Source organism: Argopecten irradians, chromosome 8, assembly GCF_041381155.1.
Source record: "Argopecten irradians isolate NY chromosome 8, Ai_NY, whole genome shotgun sequence".
Lineage (NCBI taxonomy): Eukaryota > Metazoa > Mollusca > Bivalvia > Pectinida > Pectinidae > Argopecten > Argopecten irradians.
The window spans coordinates 16479837-16499480 of record NC_091141.1 but is presented as its reverse complement, the minus strand read 5'-3'; the positions used below and the strand labels follow the sequence as shown (position 1 = coordinate 16499480).

Here is a 19644-nt window from a genome sequence, read left to right as displayed (position 1 = left end):
GTTTATATGGAAATAGCCAAATTGACCCCTTTTGACCCCGCCCCTCAGGCCCCCCAGGGGTCAGCCCCATCATTTGTACAATTTTGAATCCCCACCCTATAACGATACTACAATTGCATTATGAGTGCTATCTCATGCTTAGTTTCAGAGAAGAAGTCGTTTATATGGAAATAGCCAAATTGACCCCTTTTGACCCCGCCCCTCAGGCCCCCGGGGGGTCAGCCCCATCATTTGTACAATTTTGAATCCCCACCCTATAACGATACTACAATTGCATTATGGGTGCTATCCCATGCTTGGTTTCAGAGAAAAAGTCGTTTATATGGAAATAGCCAAATTGACCCCTTTTGGCCCCGCCCCTCAGGCCCCCGGGGGGTCAGTCCCATCATTTGTACAATTTTCAGTTAGTAGCCCATAAGGATGCTACCAGTCAAATTTTGTTGAAATCCGACCAGCGGTTATGGAGAAGAAGTCGATTGTTGACGGACGACGGACGCCGGACGCCGGACTCTGCGGTATCCCATAAGCTCACCTCGATCCTTTGGACCAGGTGAGCTAATAAATACATTGTCATTGAAAACATACAAACATAAGGATATAGCGTGCATACTTTACTATTTCTGAATCATTCAATGTAATATCCTCAAGGATGTAGCTTATACACTTAATACTCCAAAAGTGTATTATTTTGTATTTGCATATGACAGAATTGTCTGCCCTTGGCGGTAGTTATCGATTGTAATGTGTTAATGAGCGTAACGTAATATTTGAAGAGAAAATGATCTGTGTTTCGCTCACAAAATAATGACATCATACTCATTACCTACCTGCAATGTCAGATAACTGTATTATGCAACAACAGAATACTTATTATGCATCTCTTATAGATCTCTTGACTTCAGAAAATAGTAGCATTGTTAAAAATTTAGCTATCTTTGTTCACAGAGCTAATGAAGTTAGAAATTCAATATTATTTGATAATTGATATATTTGATGTGTGCATCCTTTCGCTGATTTCTTTTTGGTTTATATATAAATAGTGTACATCCTTTTTCCAAGAAAAGTCTGTTTGCCATTGTCATGTCTGTATTTGTGTTGCACAAAGGCTTTTTAGCCTATTTGCTAAATGAAATAAAGATATGTATGTATTATGCAAAGAGGTGTAATATATCAGTAATTATATAGTCATGTAGCATGCTGCATGAAAGACTACGCTAAAGTATGTATGGCGACTAAAGTTTACCTCAAAGATATTGTTGTAGTGTCAGTTTGGCTAAAACCAAGCACACAAAAAAATAAGAAAAATGAACTTACATATACAAATTAAATCAAACCTGAAATAATTTAGTTTACAACATGCAAGTTTTAAATACAAAAGCCATTAAAAAGAAATTATCTTTTCATATACGAGATGTTTATGAGAGAAAATGATAACTTTAATTTACAACGTTGACATTGATTCGGTCCTAACATATAGATTGCCTATTAAATATGAGAAATTGTCTTCATATTGTACTGTGTTGTATATCATGTTGACAAAATAAATACAGTATTCAGATACATTGTAAATCAAAAATATCTTTGTGAAAGGAGGAAAAAAATAAGAAAATGACAATACAGTGAAGCAAATTAATTTTTTATCCTTGATTAAATTTTGTTAACAGTAAATAAAATTTTTCGAAACATACATCACTGTAAAAGAGTATCAATCAAACTCTTACAGAAAAGCTTTTAGGACAGTAACTGCAAAGCACAAAATAAATTTGCTGAACTAAAAAGTGTTTTGCCTTGAAATCATAAAATTAAAATGCTGTGAAAATGCCAAATTTTGTTGACAGTATAAACAACTACTTTGTTCCAATATGAAGAAGAATGTAGCTTGTGCATACTGTAAAACTGTAATGAATTATGACTATAATGTATTATTAAATGTGAAGTGTAGCACAGGTACAACTCAATCAACTTTGTAAACAAAAATCAATCAGTGACTTTAAAGACTTTAAATATATACAGTTGCATTCTCAAAACTGTATATATCATGACCATATTAACATACACAAAAATAATCTTACATAGGTGGGAATAAATCAAGCTTAAATCTTGATTTGAGGTTAAAAATGTAAAATTTAAATGCATTTTATATAATTTAAAGCTGAAGTCATAACTTTTTAAAATCTTACTTTTTTTTTTAATTTTCGCAACACGTGTTAGAAGAAGTGCGTGTTAGAGAAAATGACTGTTATAATGCTGGAATAAGGAATCTATCTCTCAAAATGATAAATTAAAGAAATCATAATCTGTTATTGTTACAGTTACCTCATATTTATTTACATTAAATAGTATTTAAAAGGGGGGAAGAATAAGCTCGAACTTTCGATTTTTGCATCGATACAATTTTAAAAGATATTTGAAACAGGTTGAAAATGAAAAAGGTGAAAAAGATTGTCAATTTCTATAAGCTAAAATTGAACATACATTTTATCATAAATCAAGTACAGCTATCTAAGCTGGCTATATGGAAATCAAAAATAGTATTAAATCAACAAAATACAGTACTAAAAATGAAATATGGCAAAATAAATGTGGAAGGTTACCATATTTATAATTATGAATGAGTATAATATTGGCACATTTTATCCCGACATCAACAAAACATTATTAATATCAATCTATCACAACCATGTGATATCACTACAACTTGTAATAAAATAATGTTAACATGCGATTTGATTATGTGATATCTACATTACCATGTAACGTCGGCATCATATCTTTATATTTTGATGAAATGAACTGACCCCTACATAATCCTGTGACATCATGTTAACATGTGATTTAATCATGTGACACTAACATAATCATGTGACATCATGTTAACATGTGATTTAATCATGTGACACTAACATAATCATGTGACATCATGTTAACGTGTGATCTAATTATGTGACACTTACATAATCATGTGACATCATGTTAACATGTGATTTAATCATGTGACACTTACATAATCATGTGACATCATGTTAACATGTGATTTAATCATGTGACACTAACATAATCATGTGACATCATGTTAACATGTGATCTAATCATGTGACACTAACATAATCATGTGACATCATGTTAACATGTGATCTAATCATGTGACACCTACATAATCATGTGACATCATGTTAACATGTGATTTAATCATGTGACACTAACATAATCATGTGACATCATGTTAACATGTGATTAAATATCATGTGAATTGTACACTAACATAATCATGTAACATCATGTTAACATGTGATCTAATCATGTGACACCTACATAATCAAGTGACATTATGTTAACATGTGATTTAATCATGTGACACTAACATAATCATGCGACATCATTTTAACTTGTGATTTAATCATGTGACACCTACATATATTATCATTTGACATCATTTAAACATGTGATTTAATCATGTGACACTTACATAACCATGTGATTTAATCATGTGACATGTGACACTTACATAACCATGTGACATCATGTTAACATGTGATCAAATCATGTGACACTTACATAATCACGTGACTTTAAAATAATTTTCATATCAATAATGAATAATCAGCACCAGTACAACTTTGATAATTTGTGTCCTTTGTACAAAACTCTAAATTCTGTTTGTTTTTGTCTTCTCATGTTCATAATATGTAATAAAAGTTACAAAATTGGGTCCAGAGCACATATCATTATTTTGGCTCTCTCAAACTTGAAGGACTCTGTAATTCAATCTTGCAAGCTATCCAAACTCTCTTAACTTAAGAATAAATGCCTAATGCTTCGAATAGAAAGCAAATGCAATAATTATGCATCCATAGTTTAGCGTCTTTGTTAAAATAAAGATGAAATTATTAATCTAAATTTTCAGCACCTTTTAAAGCTTGAATATTTACCATAAGATATTTGGCTAAGCTTGTATAAAGGATATTTTGGACACCAGCAGGAAGTAAGTTGTAGATATATTAATGTATTTGGTTGTCAGTGGTATTTGGCAGTAATATCTTCCTTTCAGTCTGCTGTGAGGTACTTGAGCGCCTTCAGACCATGCTTGCGTGACAGATCTCGATGGAATTTCCTTTCAGTCTGCTGTGAGGTACTTGAGCGCCTTCAGACCGTGCTTGCGTGACAGATCTCGATGGAATTCCCTTTTTAGAACTTTTAAACAGCTGTAAAATTTTAAATAAACAAATTAGAAATAAAATTTCAGCAACATCATAAACAGACAAATGACAGGTATTTTCGGAGCTGATAACTTTGAAAAAAAAAATTCTATATGAGAAAATTAAATTTAAACTTAAATTTAGTTCATGCTTAAAGCCATGAATGATTCACTGAGAACATAATATTTTGCATCTCAAGTTTTAATTACTAGATTTAAGCATTAACTTGAATAGATTTTTTATGTTATGGAGATATAACACAAAAATCTGAGTGTACTCTAAATAAACCGCGAAGCGGTTTATGATGAGAGTACACGCAGAATTTTGTGTTATATCTCCATAACATAAAAAATCTATTCAAATTAATCCTTATAATTCAATTTACTAAAGATAATCTCTTCAATATTTGAAATTCATTTTGGGACTCTTTTGTCTATGAAATCATTACGCCGTCATCTCAGCCAATCAGAAGCAACGTTACAAACGCCGACGCCATTTTTTCCTTTATGGGCTGATAAAGTAAATTTTTAAGCCAATGAAAATGCTCGTTACAAGCAAAATTGAATTATAATGATATATTTAAATGATCCCAGAAATCATGCTAATATGATCCCCACAAAAATTACTTGCTATACTGTAAACCATTGTGGATACAGATGTATTATATTTTTTGTCTTCATAAATGTTTGGGAATACACAAAATCGTAATCTGTAAATTAGATTTACATTGTGTAATTACTTTCAGATCTGTAAAATTATTTGTGAAACATTCAAATTCAGGTTTAAGCTCTCTTGTATCTCTTGTAAACAAAATGCTTTACAGTATAACATATATGTATAAGCAATAACTTTTCAGAAGAAATCCTGATCTGTATACTTACTGTCTGTATAAGGAACTGGACCTAAACTTGGCTATGTCAAAGCTTGGTGCGTGTGGCATGTGGATGATAAAGGCACTGGGCAGCACAACAAACTCATATCTAAGATGGACAGGTGAAAAAACAATTTTATAAAGGTAACCATATTTATTAACTATTTTTGTTTCATGCTACATATAATTGAAATACATGGAGAATGGCTCGACTACATCTTCCCGAAGAACTAACCATTCGGGTATTGTGACGTCATAATCGCAATATCGGCTCGGTTGTGACATCACAATAGGAATATTGACTCTGTGTTTCTAAAAATGAAAACACAGAGTCGATATGCAAAATATTGCTCTTCACATGTTAGAGTATCAGCCAATGAGAATGGTGGATAATCGGACCATATCTAATAAAAGATCTGATTACACATATATATTAGTCCTTTAAAGTATTTTCTTTTGTTATCCCATCATTTAAACAAACCACTTACCCTAGAAGGTCCAGCTCCATAGTATGGGAAACTTTATTCCATCCAAACCCCACAAATCTCTGGTCAAACATCGGTATATCCTTTCTAACAACTATATACGGCTCAAAATCAGCCTCCCAGCTTACCTAAAATTAAAAAAAATACATGTACTCCAAATGTGTATAAAGTCATTATCTATTACATACATTTAGTCAAACCTGAACTTGAAAACTTTGAGACCTTAGTAAACCTGTGAGTTATTGGATTATTCAAGGTATGAAGGGTCAGAACCAATCGTAAAATTACTTTGTATGAACCAGAGTTTTTGACCTATACTTGTATGAGTTTCAAAACAATTAGTATATAACTAAATTTAGAATATGACTTCTGCTTTTCCTTAAAATAACACATAAGACTCAATATTTGGCTGTCTCCCATCAGCTTACTTAAGGATGTACACCTCTGAGAAGTCAAAATTTTCTTGTATTAAACTTTTTTCTCATATAGATTTTTGGAAATAGGAGTTCATACCATACAAGAAAATGGAAGAAAAAACATATTTCGTGCGTGCGTGCGTGCATGCGTGCGGGTGTGCATGCGTGCGGGTGTGCATGTGTGTGTGTGTGATGGTGACTGGGTACTTACTGTGTGTGTGTTTGTGGAGGTGTGTGATGGTGACTGGGTACTTACTGTGTAGGGTGTGGTGGCTGTTCTCCATTTGGCGTAGTTAGTTGGATGATGACCTTTAGGCCACACATGAAACCTGTAACAGATAAACAAAACTCATAAAGATATCATGGCCGCAAATCTTTGATAATGAAGTTATCTGTATAGTATTGTTTTACAGAAAAGACATCATTGGTATTACCAGCTTATTGGAAGGTAGCACTTACCTAAATGTATAGAGATCACCCATATCTAGACTGGATAGGAGTTCAGCCTTGGACTTGGGGAATTCAATTCTGTACCGTGGCGTCTCAAACGCAGGAACTATAAGTGCCTGAAAAACAATATTTTAAAGTGTGAAACTAAGTGAGCATTAAATACATACCCATAGATATCCCATATAACAACCATAGATATCCCATATAATATCCATAGATATCCCATATAATAACCACAGATATCCTATTTAATAACCATAGATATCCCATATACATGTATTTGATTATGAAAATGACAATTATTATCAGAAGTTGTAATGAACAATGACGGTAAACTACCAGTAAAATTTTATGAGTCGCAGATGAATTGATACCTTTTCCGGTTTTACCTTTTTAGTGTTAGCCAAATCCATTGTTTCTGCTGTCTTTTTGAGGTTTTCGTACAGATTATGTACAGGAAGGAAGTCTATATCCGAGAGAAACACAAACGGCGTGCGCACTTGCTTCAAGGCAACATTTCGCAGGTAGTTTACAGGGTAGTATTGCTACAGAGGAAAAAAGTCTTGGCTTATTATCTTCAAATAGCATGATGACAACTAGTAGCTAGCATTTCCAGTGACCTACCTTCACAAAGACATGTAGTTACATTATAATTGTGAGAAATGTTTGTGACAATACTATGCTACATATATATACATTAATTGGGGATATATTAACTTTTGTAAACCGAGAACAACCAATTATTGTGTAGAATGTTAGTGCAAAGGTTATCTCCATGACGATTCCCACAAATCATACTAGAAATGTTAAATCCTATCTCTGTATAAAATTGTGATGGAACCTGAGGTGACAAGATGTGAGGACGACAAAGAGATGGTGGATGTGCCTCTCATTTCACAGTGAAGACATAAACAGGCATTATTCATCTACATTTCTTTAATTTAATATTAAGCAAAAGCGACAAGAGACTTAAGATTTCCAGATAGTATTATGCATATCTGAACAATAATTTTAAACAATTAAAACAGTTTTGTGTCGGATAAGCATGTTGTTGACCAACCTACCCCATCCCTGAACACAACATGGTAGCCTATGTTTTTCCTCTTCATCAAGATCTCTGAGCCCTGTGCGTATCTGAGAAACTGCTGCGCCTCAGCGTCAGATATGTACAGTGCCAGACTGATGGGCCCCTCCCAGTGTTTACATATCGTCTCCAGCATCTGTAGCCGGTCCATGCTCAGCTGTGTTACCAACGTCACATCATTCTCCACGGGCTCGTATTCGTAATCGATGTAGTACAGGTGTGTGCGATGAACCATGACACGCTCTCGACTGAAGTCGTAACACTCATCATCTTCGCTGATCTGGTTCAGCTGGGAAGTGAGATATTAAATTTTTTGTAAGAGACAATAATATCTACAATTTCATTATTTACTGGTACATTGTGAAAACTTTAGATGAATGAGTTATCTCTCTTGTCTTGTCATTATTATCTTATCCTTCAGAGGAAAAGTATGAAATCGTAATCTTCTAAATGTTTGATCTTATGAGTGTTTTTTCATTTCAAGATTCTTATGTTTAACAGATTTAACTGCGAAAACATTCCCTTATCTCTGAGAACTCTAAATATTTTGTAACAAACATAAATACATGTTCCTGCATTGGGTTAACGGCACTAGTCGTTCCACACCCAAACAATCGATTCCGGAGCAAGTTAGCATCATACTCTTGGAATGTTAGGTAAAGATTACGGAAAAATTCCACATTTTTGTTCTTCACTTTTAATTTCTTGGGAGAGTTCCAGTGAATAACCTAAAATAATGAAAATGCAGTTATTATCATTACATGGATTTCTACTAATACTACAAATTGAAACACATTTCATTACTAACATCAATACTTAACAAAACTTCAAGACCCACAACAGCATTTTAATGTAAGTATAGCCAAAGTTTCCTGATGCAAAAATATCCCAAATTATGGCATATGTCACAATAACTGAATTTGGTACATGACACAATGCTTCACCTACATAGCCTGTAACTCAACGATAAATTTAACCAGTAGTGTCAGTGACAGAGCCAAGACAAAATGATAGGTGAAAGAATGGAAAGATAGCTGAACAACGATGTTAATCTGGTTCCACAAGGCCCCAGCAGAATATTTAATTGATTTGTGTGACTAACCTTAAGATCAGAAATATCTGTGTAGCACTCTTCACTGCGAGTATTGTCACTGAGCTGGACGTTCCACTGACAGGGTAAGTGATATAGAAGGTACTGGTTCTCTTTAAGCACGGCGTTAAAAATGTCCTAGTAAAACAAGGAGTTAAAATTCAAAGATGTATATATGTGAGAGCGATAAGTAACTCTCAATAACTATACTAATAGCAAGATCACTTTTAAGTGATCTTCCCTTGTTTATGCATTGTCATTACAGATATAATAGATTGTATATTTCAGAGCATTATTTACAGTAATGGAAGGGTAAATGAAAAGTTAGAGTTCACTCTTTTTTTTTATCCATTTTCAAAGTTGTTCACCTTTCAGATAACAAGAAGCTGAAACCATTGTTTATATACCTGGTCAGCCAGAGATGTGTAATGCATGGTCATCAGTTCCTTCTCAGCTACTGACCGCCACAAACTCATCCAGTCCAGCTGTCGGAGGATGTTAAGGTCCAATAGAATTACTCCAGTGTTAAAACCACGACCCTGTTACATATAATATACACATTTAAAAGTAAAATTTTCACAGATCCTTGTTTCTATAATACATACACTGCCAGTTGTCTTTTTTTTAACTTAATATTGGTAAGTTTAAAACAGATAGCAACAAATTCTCATTTTTATTATCTTATGACAATAAAATATTACACTATTACTTAAACAAAGTCCCAATGATATCTTTAATTTAATCAAGCTTTTATATTATAAGCTGTTGATTTTCCTTGAAATACCACCCCTATCTAATGTAAACTGTTTTCATATACCTGTATACAACCATTTGTGTCTTAGTTATCATTAACATATTTGTAAAAACAATGTACATAAATTCGCGATTAAGTGCTCTTAATGACATTGTATTCATATATATGGTTTATGAATAATTTGCGAAACATATATTTGAATATGCATTTGAGCTCTCTTGTGAAATTTTGCAAAAAAAAGTACTGTATCTGGCGAAAATAAGGTTGTCTACAGTAAACTGATATTTTAATAAGAATCAGTTATAGTTACCAGAGCTGGCCAGGGGCGGTGGTTTCTCCACAACTTTCCTAGATACCAATCACTCTGGTTCTCTACTAAACCTATAGCCTAAAATGAAGAAATAAGTTTTATCTCTTAATCTCAACAACAGTTATTGACTTAAAATATTTAAAAAGTGCATTATCCATGAAATTAATATAAGGTATTCTTGGAACTTGTTAACATCATCTAATAATGCTTAATATGTAATTTTATGTTCAAATTAAAACAGCATAATCTTTGTTGTATAATCAAATTAAATAATGAACAAGAATCATGAATTATCTTCAGGTAATGTAAGGAATAAACATTTAATCATTATTTTAAGAGTTTTAACTAATGATAAGCTCTTTATAAATACCTTTTTGCCTTTCAACACCTGAAATATTTTCCACAGCTCTGCTATGTCTGTAGCAAACGTAACATCTGTGTCCAGAACGATCACCTAAAAACAGGAATAACTTTGAACCTCAGACCAAAGATACTTTACCACATGTTACCACATGAACTTTTACAAAAGTTGGATACTTTTACATTCTGAGAGAGAAAAAAAGACATTTCAATTTCGTATTAATCAAGTTCTGCTACTGCATTTTTTAATTCCTTCTACAATTTTTTTTTTTCTAAAAATAAGACACAGAAATTCTAAAAAAAATCTTTCTAAATATTAGGAAATTGGATCCCATACAAATCCGGATAAAGAACAATTACCCAAAACTGAAAATGATTGAAAAATTCTGAAATCCATCAAATCATAGCCCTATCACCTATTTAACATTCAAAACTTGAGAACAGCATTACAGTTGTAAGTGTGCCTAAGTTTTGTTGAAAGGACAGCGAAGTCTAAATTTAAAAGGCATATTGGAGGCGGCCGATACCTTTTGTAGACTTTGATGGTAACAGACGTTTAGGAAGCGTGACACATCAAGCCAAGGTGGAAATAGCCCAAGGCTGCTAATTAGGGCCACTTGGGTGTTGGTGAGGGGGTCAGGGAGTGGTTACTCTCGTGCTAAAATTAACCTAGCATGTACACAAATGTGGCAACGAAATTAAAACGGAGGGGTTTATAGAAATCGGGAATTTAGACTCTCCTGCTGGGAGACAATAAAAGGCTTTAAAATACGGGAGGTTTTGTCTCACGCCGGGAGGTATGGCATGTATGACAGCATAATCTTTGTTGTATAATCAAATTAAGTAATGAACAAGAATCATGAATTATCTTCAGGTAATGTAAGGAATAAAGTAAACATTTAGTCATTATTTTAAGAGTTTTAACTAATGATAAGCTCTTTATAAATACCTTTTTGCCTTTCAACACCTGAAATATTTTCCACAGCTCTGCTATATCTGTAGCAAACGTAACATCTGTGTCCAGAACGATCACCTTAAAACAGGAATAACTTTGAACCTCAGACCAAAGATACTTTACCACATGTTACCACATGAACTTTTACAAAAGTTGGATACTTTTACATTCTGAGCTTCAAAGACATTGTATTTCGTATTAATAGAGTTCTGCTGCATTTCTAACTCCTTCTACAATTTTATTTCTGCGTATAAGACGAACACAAGATAATCTTTCTAAATATTAGGTTGGATCCCATACAAATTTGTATAAAGAACAATACTGAAAAAATACTGTACAAATTCTGAAAATCATATCATAGCCCTTCACCTTAACTTCAAAGTCTTTGAACAGCATTACGTTAAGTGTGCCTAAGGTTTTGAAAGGACAGCGAAGTCTAAGATAAACATAAATAGGACATTAATATACAGGACATACCTTTTGTAGACTTTGAGGTAAAGTTTTAGGAAGTGTGAGCTTCATCAGACCATAAACACCAGAGTAATGCTTGTTCTGGACCCACGATATGTCATTCTGGAAATTTAACTTTACTGTTCAGGAAGACGTCTTCAGTATATTATAAAAAAAAGTCAGGTATAGAGAGTCTCTACTAACAGGGTGTACATCAACAGAATGGAATGAGACAGGCTGAAATGATTTCCTTTAACAGCTATACAGTATGTATTCCGTCTTTGCATATTACAGATATAAAGTTACCTCCCTTCTGGGTAGGTATCCATTGTGATGTCATTATTATGTGAGCGCAACTCACGTCTTTTACTCTGAAGAGCAAGACACTACACTCTGAAACACATGATGTCACAATCAATACCTACCCACAAGAGTAGATAACTCTGTAATATACAAATATGGAATAATGTTGTATAGAAACTTTCCAAATTTTGTGGTTGCTATGGAAACGTAAATATAAGAACAACAACATTAGGTTTATACATTATTGGAGTCACTATTCCACAGGACAACCACAGTTCTCCCATCAAAATACTCTGAAGGCTTAGCTTCAAACCATGAAAAGAAAATAACTGTGAATATTTCATGTTATAAAGTAACATAGATAGGTAATAAAATCAATACAGGTAAATATGGGACTTGTGAGTTATTATTTTTCTTTCTTCAATCATTTTGTCAAATCTAAATTGGATGAAAAGAACCATTTGATTAATGCCTTGGTAACATACCTCTATACTGCTGGCAGGATAGAAACTCACTTCAACTAAAAAACAAAGACAATTTTTTTTTTATATTTATAAGAATCTAACCTCTAACTTAGCTGTATCAATTCACATAAAAACATAAGAATTTAAAATATAGCTGACAAGTCTATGTATCAAAAGCAAGACATTTTTTATTTTCTTTAGGAAACCTTTAAAACATATTCACAAATAACCATTAATCGTCTGTAACATATACTTTTTCACTTTTTTAAAAACATATTGGAAAACTTGTGCATCAATTTCTTATCTAGATTATGATATATACAGTAGTTAAACATTGATCATAATTTCTGCATATCCTATGATTAAAATAGAATGATTTAAACAGGAACAGAATTCAATATCTTGACATTCTTCTAAGCAAAATATTTTGGAAATATTGTATTCAAATAACAAATTCAACCTTCAGACAGATGGACAGTCACACTGGTACCAGTGTAGCTCCATTGTCTCCATCTAAATGAGTTGCAGAACAAACATAATATAGGAATTTAATACATGACTCTCCAGAAACAATCATGCAATTTATCTAAGACTTGTAAATGTTCTATCAATAAAGATCCTCTTACCTTCAGCTACGTTCCATGTCTCAAACAGATAGAGCAAGATAAGTTGGGCTGTGTTGTCTGAGATGAAGTGGAAATGGAGAGGATTTTTACGGTAAAACAGGATACTTTTGATCAACGTCACCACCTGTCGTGTGGCGTTATTTTTGGCACAGACAATAGCAACATGGATAACCTGGAACATACAGAGGACACTCAGAAATTGCAATCAAGTCAAAAACTTCAATTAAGAATAAGAAAATGGCTGCAATTACGCTATTCTGTATTTGCGATAATCTAGAACATACAAAAGACACTCAGAAATTGCGATTTAGTCAAAAACTTCAATTAAGAATAAGAGAATGGCTGCATTTACGCTACTCTGTATTTGCGATAATCTAGAACATACAAAAGACACTCAGAAATTGCGATTTAGTCAAAAACTTCAATTAAGAATAAGAAAATGGCTGCAATTACGCTACTCTGTATTTGCAATAATCTAGAACATACAAAAGACACTCAGAAATTGCGATTTAGTCAAAAACTTCAATTAAGAATAAGAAAATGGCTGCATTTACGCTATTCTGTATTTGCGATAATCTAGAACATACAAAAGACACTCAGAAATTGCGATTTAGTCAAAAACTTCAATTAAGAATAAGAGAATGGCTGCATTTACGCTACTCTGTATTTGCGATAATCTAGAACATACAAAAGACACTCAGAAATTGCGATTTAGTCAAAAACTTCAATTAAGAATAAGAAAATGGCTGCAATTACGCTACTTTGTATTTGTATATGACAAGTTATCTGCTTTTGTGTGAAGGTATTGATTTTGACATCGCAAGTTTTTGAATGTAACGTCATATTTTTCAGAGAAAACAGCATGAGTTTCGTTCAAAAAATAATGATGTCACAATGGAAACATATTTGCAAGGGAGCTAACTCTGTAATATGACGAGAGGGAATAGTATAATGACATGTTGGCCAAGTGGTCAGGGTGCCAAAGATAAGTAGCTAAATTTCTAACTCTGAGTTGTGAGTTTAAAATCCACACGAGCCAGTTTCCAGGTACTTACCAAAGGTTGGGGTTTTATCTGGCTTCTCTGGCTAAACCAAACAGCTTGTATAAAACATATCTATTGTCCTACAGCAGAATGTATAAGGTAGGTTGATTAACAATGGGAGACAATAACACCTTACCTCACACTTTGGTATCTCAGGCTGAGGGTTTTTACATCGCACTCGAGTATTGTTATTCGTCCCGCTGTCGTTCTGGGCTGCCATACTCATCTGGAGACTCAGAAGTTGACTCCTCGTCCGACTAAATTATATCAAATAATTTTGTTAGATGTTTACAATATGTTTTATCCCTAGTCTTAATTAAAATTTTTCCTTCTTATGCTTATTTTGATTAGATGTACATAATCAATTACAGAGAAACTTTGTTAACTAACATTTCAATGTATAACTAAAAGACCCTGTTTAATTGAAGCGTCTTAATGGTTGTAGCTAATAAGCTACACTTTTGTCCATTCCATTATACCTGAGTTCTTTGTTAACTGCTTTGTTTTCCTTGTCAAGCTCCCGTAACATCTGGGCAAACCTTGACTCTACCTGATGTATGTCCAGTGTATTCATCTGTGATGGTAACATATCTGAGAAAGTAAACAAATGCATCCATTAAATATCCTCGCTTACGAAATTAATACATTACATTATTGGCCTTATATTCTCAAAAGAAACAATGTAACAAGCAATTACTGATTAAAATGAGAAACAAGTAAACAGTATTGAAATACAATATCTACCAGATTTAGGCCAAGAAAATGTATTTTGTATTTACAAATACATAGTTTCCTGTCCCTGTGGGAAGGTATTGATTGTGCTGTCATGCATTTGCCAGCATTACACCATCTTTTTCAGAGAAAACAACATGAGTTTTGCTCACAAAACAATGATGTCACAGTGGATACCTACCTGCAAGGGAGGCAACTCTATAATATGCAAGATTAAATACCTACCATCTGATGAGAACGCTAGATAGACCAGGAGCCCTGTGGGGAAAGCTCCTACCACCACAAGTAGGATCAAGTTCCTTCTCTTCACCCGGATCATCCCTGCAAAAGATTAATAACATCAAACTGAACCTTTGTCTACAATTAGACTGAAGGAACAATAGAGCTCATGTCCAAAGACAATTAAATACATATATCACGTGAAATATTTTAATTAAGTGCCCAAAGAACAGGTATAATCATTGGTAACACAATCACCTGAAGATATTATGTTTGATATTTCCAGTCAGTCAAACCTGTCCATATAAAGACCATCTAAGGGACCAGGAAAAATGTTTTTAAAACCAAGTGATCTTTATACAAAGGACAAATTTTGTTGAAGTTGACCATTTGTTTAGCATTACACTATATCTTCCTATGGCATCTATGGTCTTTATAAATGCCAGAGCTTTGCAGACAATCTCATTATGTGCGCTAGCGTATTATGAGTTGATTGTCTGCAAAGCTCTTGCATCTACGTAGACCATGGATGCCATAGGAAGATAGCTTAATGCTTATATTTACATTATCAACTCATTTTAGGGTCTCTGCTTTAATATTGTTTAAGCTAGACCAGGAAAACCATTTATCAACGGCAATTTAATGCACAAGAGAACAGCCATTTTGACAGTGATCAGTTGATGTTACTAAGTCAACATTAGTGACGTCATAATGGTGCCTAGATGCCGAGATGTATGCATCAATTGCTCCATGTGTTATTCAACAATCAAAATTACAGCATTCTTTTAGATTAATCAAAAGGAAAGTTTGGTGTAGATTTATATCACATTCAGTTATTAATCATATATACAATAGTCATTCACTTTGACATAAACACAGGGGAGAGTATTTCATTTTCAGGATTCCTCTATAGACATTTTTTCCATACGAATTTAGTATATGTCTGAAAAAAAGAAGCAATTTGTAAACTAACTACATATATGTTACCTGTTCTTCCTTCCCAGACCAACACTATTCAGTTATACATGATCCAAAATTTGTGGATTTGAATGAGCATCCTATCTGTCCATTTTCTGAAATTATAAGAAATAAGAAAATATCTGATCTTCAATTCAGGTGTTATTTATTGACTACATTGTATAGCCATCAGGGAAATTTAGTGAAAATGTCACTGTTCAATCAGTTTTACCTATATGTTCTGTTTTTAGCCCATAACAAGCAATGGAGGTGATTTAGTTTATGACTTTCACCAAAATTGAGACAATTAATTATGTCCAATTTTGATTATAATGTACTAAGTAATGTTAGAATGGTGCAATGTAAAAATTTATATCATTTTAGGCAAAGTTAATCTGAGAGCAGTTAATCCATTCTTTTGTTTGTTTTATTTTTTTAACTCTTAGTCTGTAACCAAATAAAAATATATATAATTGTAAGGAATGTGGTTTAGATGCCAGGTAAATAAATTAAGGATTTCTAACAGGGAAAGAGTTATCTCCCCTGACCTAGCGATTGAACGTATTTTTTTATATGTTATTTGTTTTGTTCTTATTGCTTATTGTGTGTATTGACTTACTGATCTGTTAGATACCATTTTCATATTAGAATCATGGCCTTGCTGAATTACTGGCATTCAGTTTATAACAAGAAAAGCAATATTTAGCATAGAATACTTCTACTTCACTTCATGCAAAAATATGCAACTGTGGCTACAAAATGTGTCTCAACATCATTCTCCGTTGCCAGGTGAAAAATTCTGAAGCAAATTAAAATAGCTTTTACTAAAAGTTAAGATTCAAGACAAAATGTATCCAAGAGGTATTGTTTTTAGCGCACCCAATAAGTCAGGACTTAAAAAAAAAAAAACAGAAATAAAAAGAAATCATGATAATTAATCATACTCCACATACATAAATCGAATGCTGATGATTAAATGAAGGTATTTTAAGCTCTCTCCTTGTCCTTTAATCATACCTATCTGACGACAAAAACGGTACATCAAACATACCTTTTCATTCTTTCATGCACCTCACAAAACAGCATTTCTTTGGTGATTCACAAATAAATCATGTCATATAAAGATATCATTTTATTCTGTTGGTATTATCCATGAAAAATAGATTAATTCTGGTACGAGATAGAAAGGAAAATAACCAGGGATGTAACATATTGATATCCGTTTTTTTTACTTTTTTCCTACATTTAAAAAAAATATAATTGCAACTTTTTAAAATGGTTTGTAAATTCTGCTTTTAATTTGAATGTAAGACACTTCGAGCTTGGATAAAAGAAAAAATATATATGATGTTGAAAAATATTAATTTTGAGTTATTTTTATTAATTTATAAATGACAAAATTAATTTCATTAGAAGTAATAAACACTGTTCTTAGAAGAGTCCATAAAAATTGTCATAATTGGCACAATCGTCCATTCAACATTTAGGTGACCCAAAGCATTCATGACAATAATATTTCCGCAGTTATTAAGTTGCCAGCAATGTTTTGTAAATATTTTAGGGCTAAAAACTTCTCCACTTACATTGCATTGCAAAATTGATCTTCAAATATAAATACTGTATTTGTGGGTTAAATACAAGTAGATCCTTTCTCATCATCATTTTGTAAACAGCAACCACAATACCACATTATGCAAAAATAGTCGGGTACATGACATCATGGCTTTCTTTGCAAGTAACGTACCCGATAATCAAAGTCAGCGATTATTGATCTGTGTGAAAATAGAGCTCCAGAAGATAAATGTTTGATTCAGTTAGGGATTAAATTATCATTTGTAATCACACAATAGTGTGAATTTGCATACTGTCTTGCGTAACACTGAATCTTGATGTGGTTTCTGTTTCCTGTTTACGAGACAGTTTTCCAACTCTATTTGGATGATTTACATAGATTAATGTTATCGAGACATCTCTATCACAAAAGTTTGCTTCATGAACAGGCCTTTGCTTAAAAGACTTCATGTATTTTTCTTTCACAGATACTGCATTTGGGTAACCTACATGTATTGATTACTAAAATGGGTAATAGTACAGTAACCGTTAAACTTACTGGAATGCAGGATTGTTACAGTATCCATATGCAGTAGTAGTAGTAGTAGTAGTAGATCCCTCCTCTATTAGGAGAACCAGCCACAGGGCTGTGGTATATGGACATCAATGTTATCTAACTATACAAGGAAAGGCATTATTTACAGCTCGTGTGTGAGACGACTGTTATTAGTTTGTTAGTGCCCTCTTGGGGGTAGCTGGGATGTTGCTATGCTATAGGAAGTTTCCTATTCCTGTTGCTGGGATATATACAGTGTACTGATAATATAATTTAACTATTAGATAAGTGCTTTCTAAATACAGTAGTATCTACAGTAATACTCGATGTGACTGGTTGGGGGTTAATTTGATATACAATTGTCTCTGGGTAACTTAACACATTAATTCACTTCCTATTACTGGATTTATGTTGAGGTGTTAATGTCCAACAGCACACATCGTCTCAGATGCAGCCCGTAGCACATGTTGCAAGACAGGCGGTGATGCGGTTTCCTTGTCCTGAATGGCCAATGGCAGGTTGGGATTTGTCACATCAAGAATTGTCTGTAGAAGCTTATCCTGATCACACGTAAGTGTGGAACTACTAATATTGTCTGTGTTGTCACGGACAATTCGCTGGATGGAGATGATGAACGGGAACCGGATCGGTTCCAGGTTAGGACATTGTAGAACATAGTGTTTGACATCTTCTCTTTTCGCTAGACACAGAAGACATGCTGGTTTAATATTGTGGATATACTTAGCCCTGTTTGCTTGAAGACTGTATGCTCCGGCTAGCAGCTTTGCTTTGATAATTGCTTTCCTGACGGCCAAGGTGTCCATCGGTGCTGACCCAAAGACGTTATGGACAGAAGCAGAGCGCATAGTGTGATGGTGTAGATACTTCTGGGATGACCTCCCTTCGCGCATAGTTTCCACTTGATGTCTCCAGTCATCATAGCATTCCTCACCTGATCCTCGTCCTCGACATGGAAGATAGGAATTGGTTATTGTGATATTTCTGTTGGTTGTTGTTATTTGTATGGTGCACATACGTGGGTTGCCTTCCTCAAGTACCTTGATGTATGAATCTAGATCTTTCTTCCAGAGGAGTGCTACACCTCCCTTTCCCCGCGGCCTAGACTTTGGTGAGATAGGGTCGTTCTCGTCACTACATCTGATTGTGCAGCTGAATCCTTTTGCATTAGCTAATGCATTTAGTTTTTCTTTCTCAAATGAGAACAGTGTTGTGCTTAATCTGTTTAATAATGCACTGCAACTGAAAGCTTACATATCCTAATTCAAAATCTTTTGCAGGACTAATACGGATGGGTGGTAGGACGTTATCTTGGTCGTTCCAGTCAGTTTCTAATGAAGATGCCACAATATTAGGCCCTGCAGATCAGTGACAACAGTTAAAAATTGGGGGGGGGGTGTGTGTGTTCGGGTTCTACGGCCTCGCTAAGATAAAGATTCTTACTCTGTCCTACCCCGGCCGAGTTAAAGGTCAATATGAAATAAGTAATTTTGTTGGGCTAGTAAGAAAAAGGTTGTAAGTACAAACCATCAAGACAGCTAAGTATGTCCTTGTAAAACGTGCATGGTTTAGGGCCCACTGTATTCTCAATGTTGACAAAAAATGGAAATCTTCTGTAAAAGGAGATAGTAAAGGTCATAAAATGTAAAACCGGAAGTGAAAGACAAAAAGGAAACTAGACTGCGGTAAATTTATTGTAGGCCAGGATCACGTCAGCGTCAGAAATATGTACACAATAACATAAAGAGACGTTT

The 19644-nt window shown here is 33.8% G+C and overlaps 1 protein-coding gene across 2 annotated transcripts; it reads right to left on the bottom strand.

The window, feature by feature from the left end:
• Window positions 1–3497: 3497 nt before the first annotated feature.
• Window positions 3498–19503, bottom strand: LOC138329507 (xylosyl- and glucuronyltransferase LARGE1-like). 2 transcript variants are annotated; one of them, XM_069276541.1, is made up of 20 exons: window positions 19418–19503; window positions 15796–15881; window positions 14815–14910; window positions 14337–14448; window positions 13994–14114; window positions 12815–12986; window positions 12210–12244; window positions 11449–11544; window positions 10966–11049; window positions 9657–9734; window positions 9000–9131; window positions 8605–8730; window positions 8069–8230; window positions 7483–7791; window positions 6808–6963; window positions 6428–6534; window positions 6225–6297; window positions 5556–5680; window positions 5078–5176; window positions 3498–4202 (listed from the first exon to the last, which is right to left on the bottom strand). In XM_069276541.1, the coding sequence occupies exons 3-20, from the start codon at window positions 14906–14908 to the stop codon at window positions 4115–4117; spliced, it is 2169 nt and encodes a 722-aa protein (XP_069132642.1). In that variant the 5' UTR covers window positions 14909–14910; window positions 15796–15881; window positions 19418–19503; the 3' UTR covers window positions 3498–4114. The 2 variants fall into 2 exon arrangements, with proteins under 2 accessions (XP_069132642.1, XP_069132643.1); XM_069276542.1 differs by lacking the exon at window positions 10966–11049 and adding an exon at window positions 10027–10110.
• Window positions 19504–19644: the final 141 nt, after the last annotated feature.

Excerpts from the sequence above, each read along its gene's own strand:
- LOC138329507 (XM_069276541.1), bottom strand. The coding sequence starts at position 14,908 with ATGATCCGGGTGAAGAGAAGGAACTTGATCCTACTTGTGGTGGTAGGA. Across the intron at positions 11,050-11,448 it reads TACCTCAAAGTCTACAAAAG|GTGATCGTTCTGGACACAGA; the intron begins GTATGTCCTGTA and ends TCCTGTTTTAAG. Across the intron at positions 9,735-10,965 it reads AGGTGTTGAAAGGCAAAAAG|GCTATAGGTTTAGTAGAGAA; the intron begins GTATTTATAAAG and ends TCTTCATTTTAG.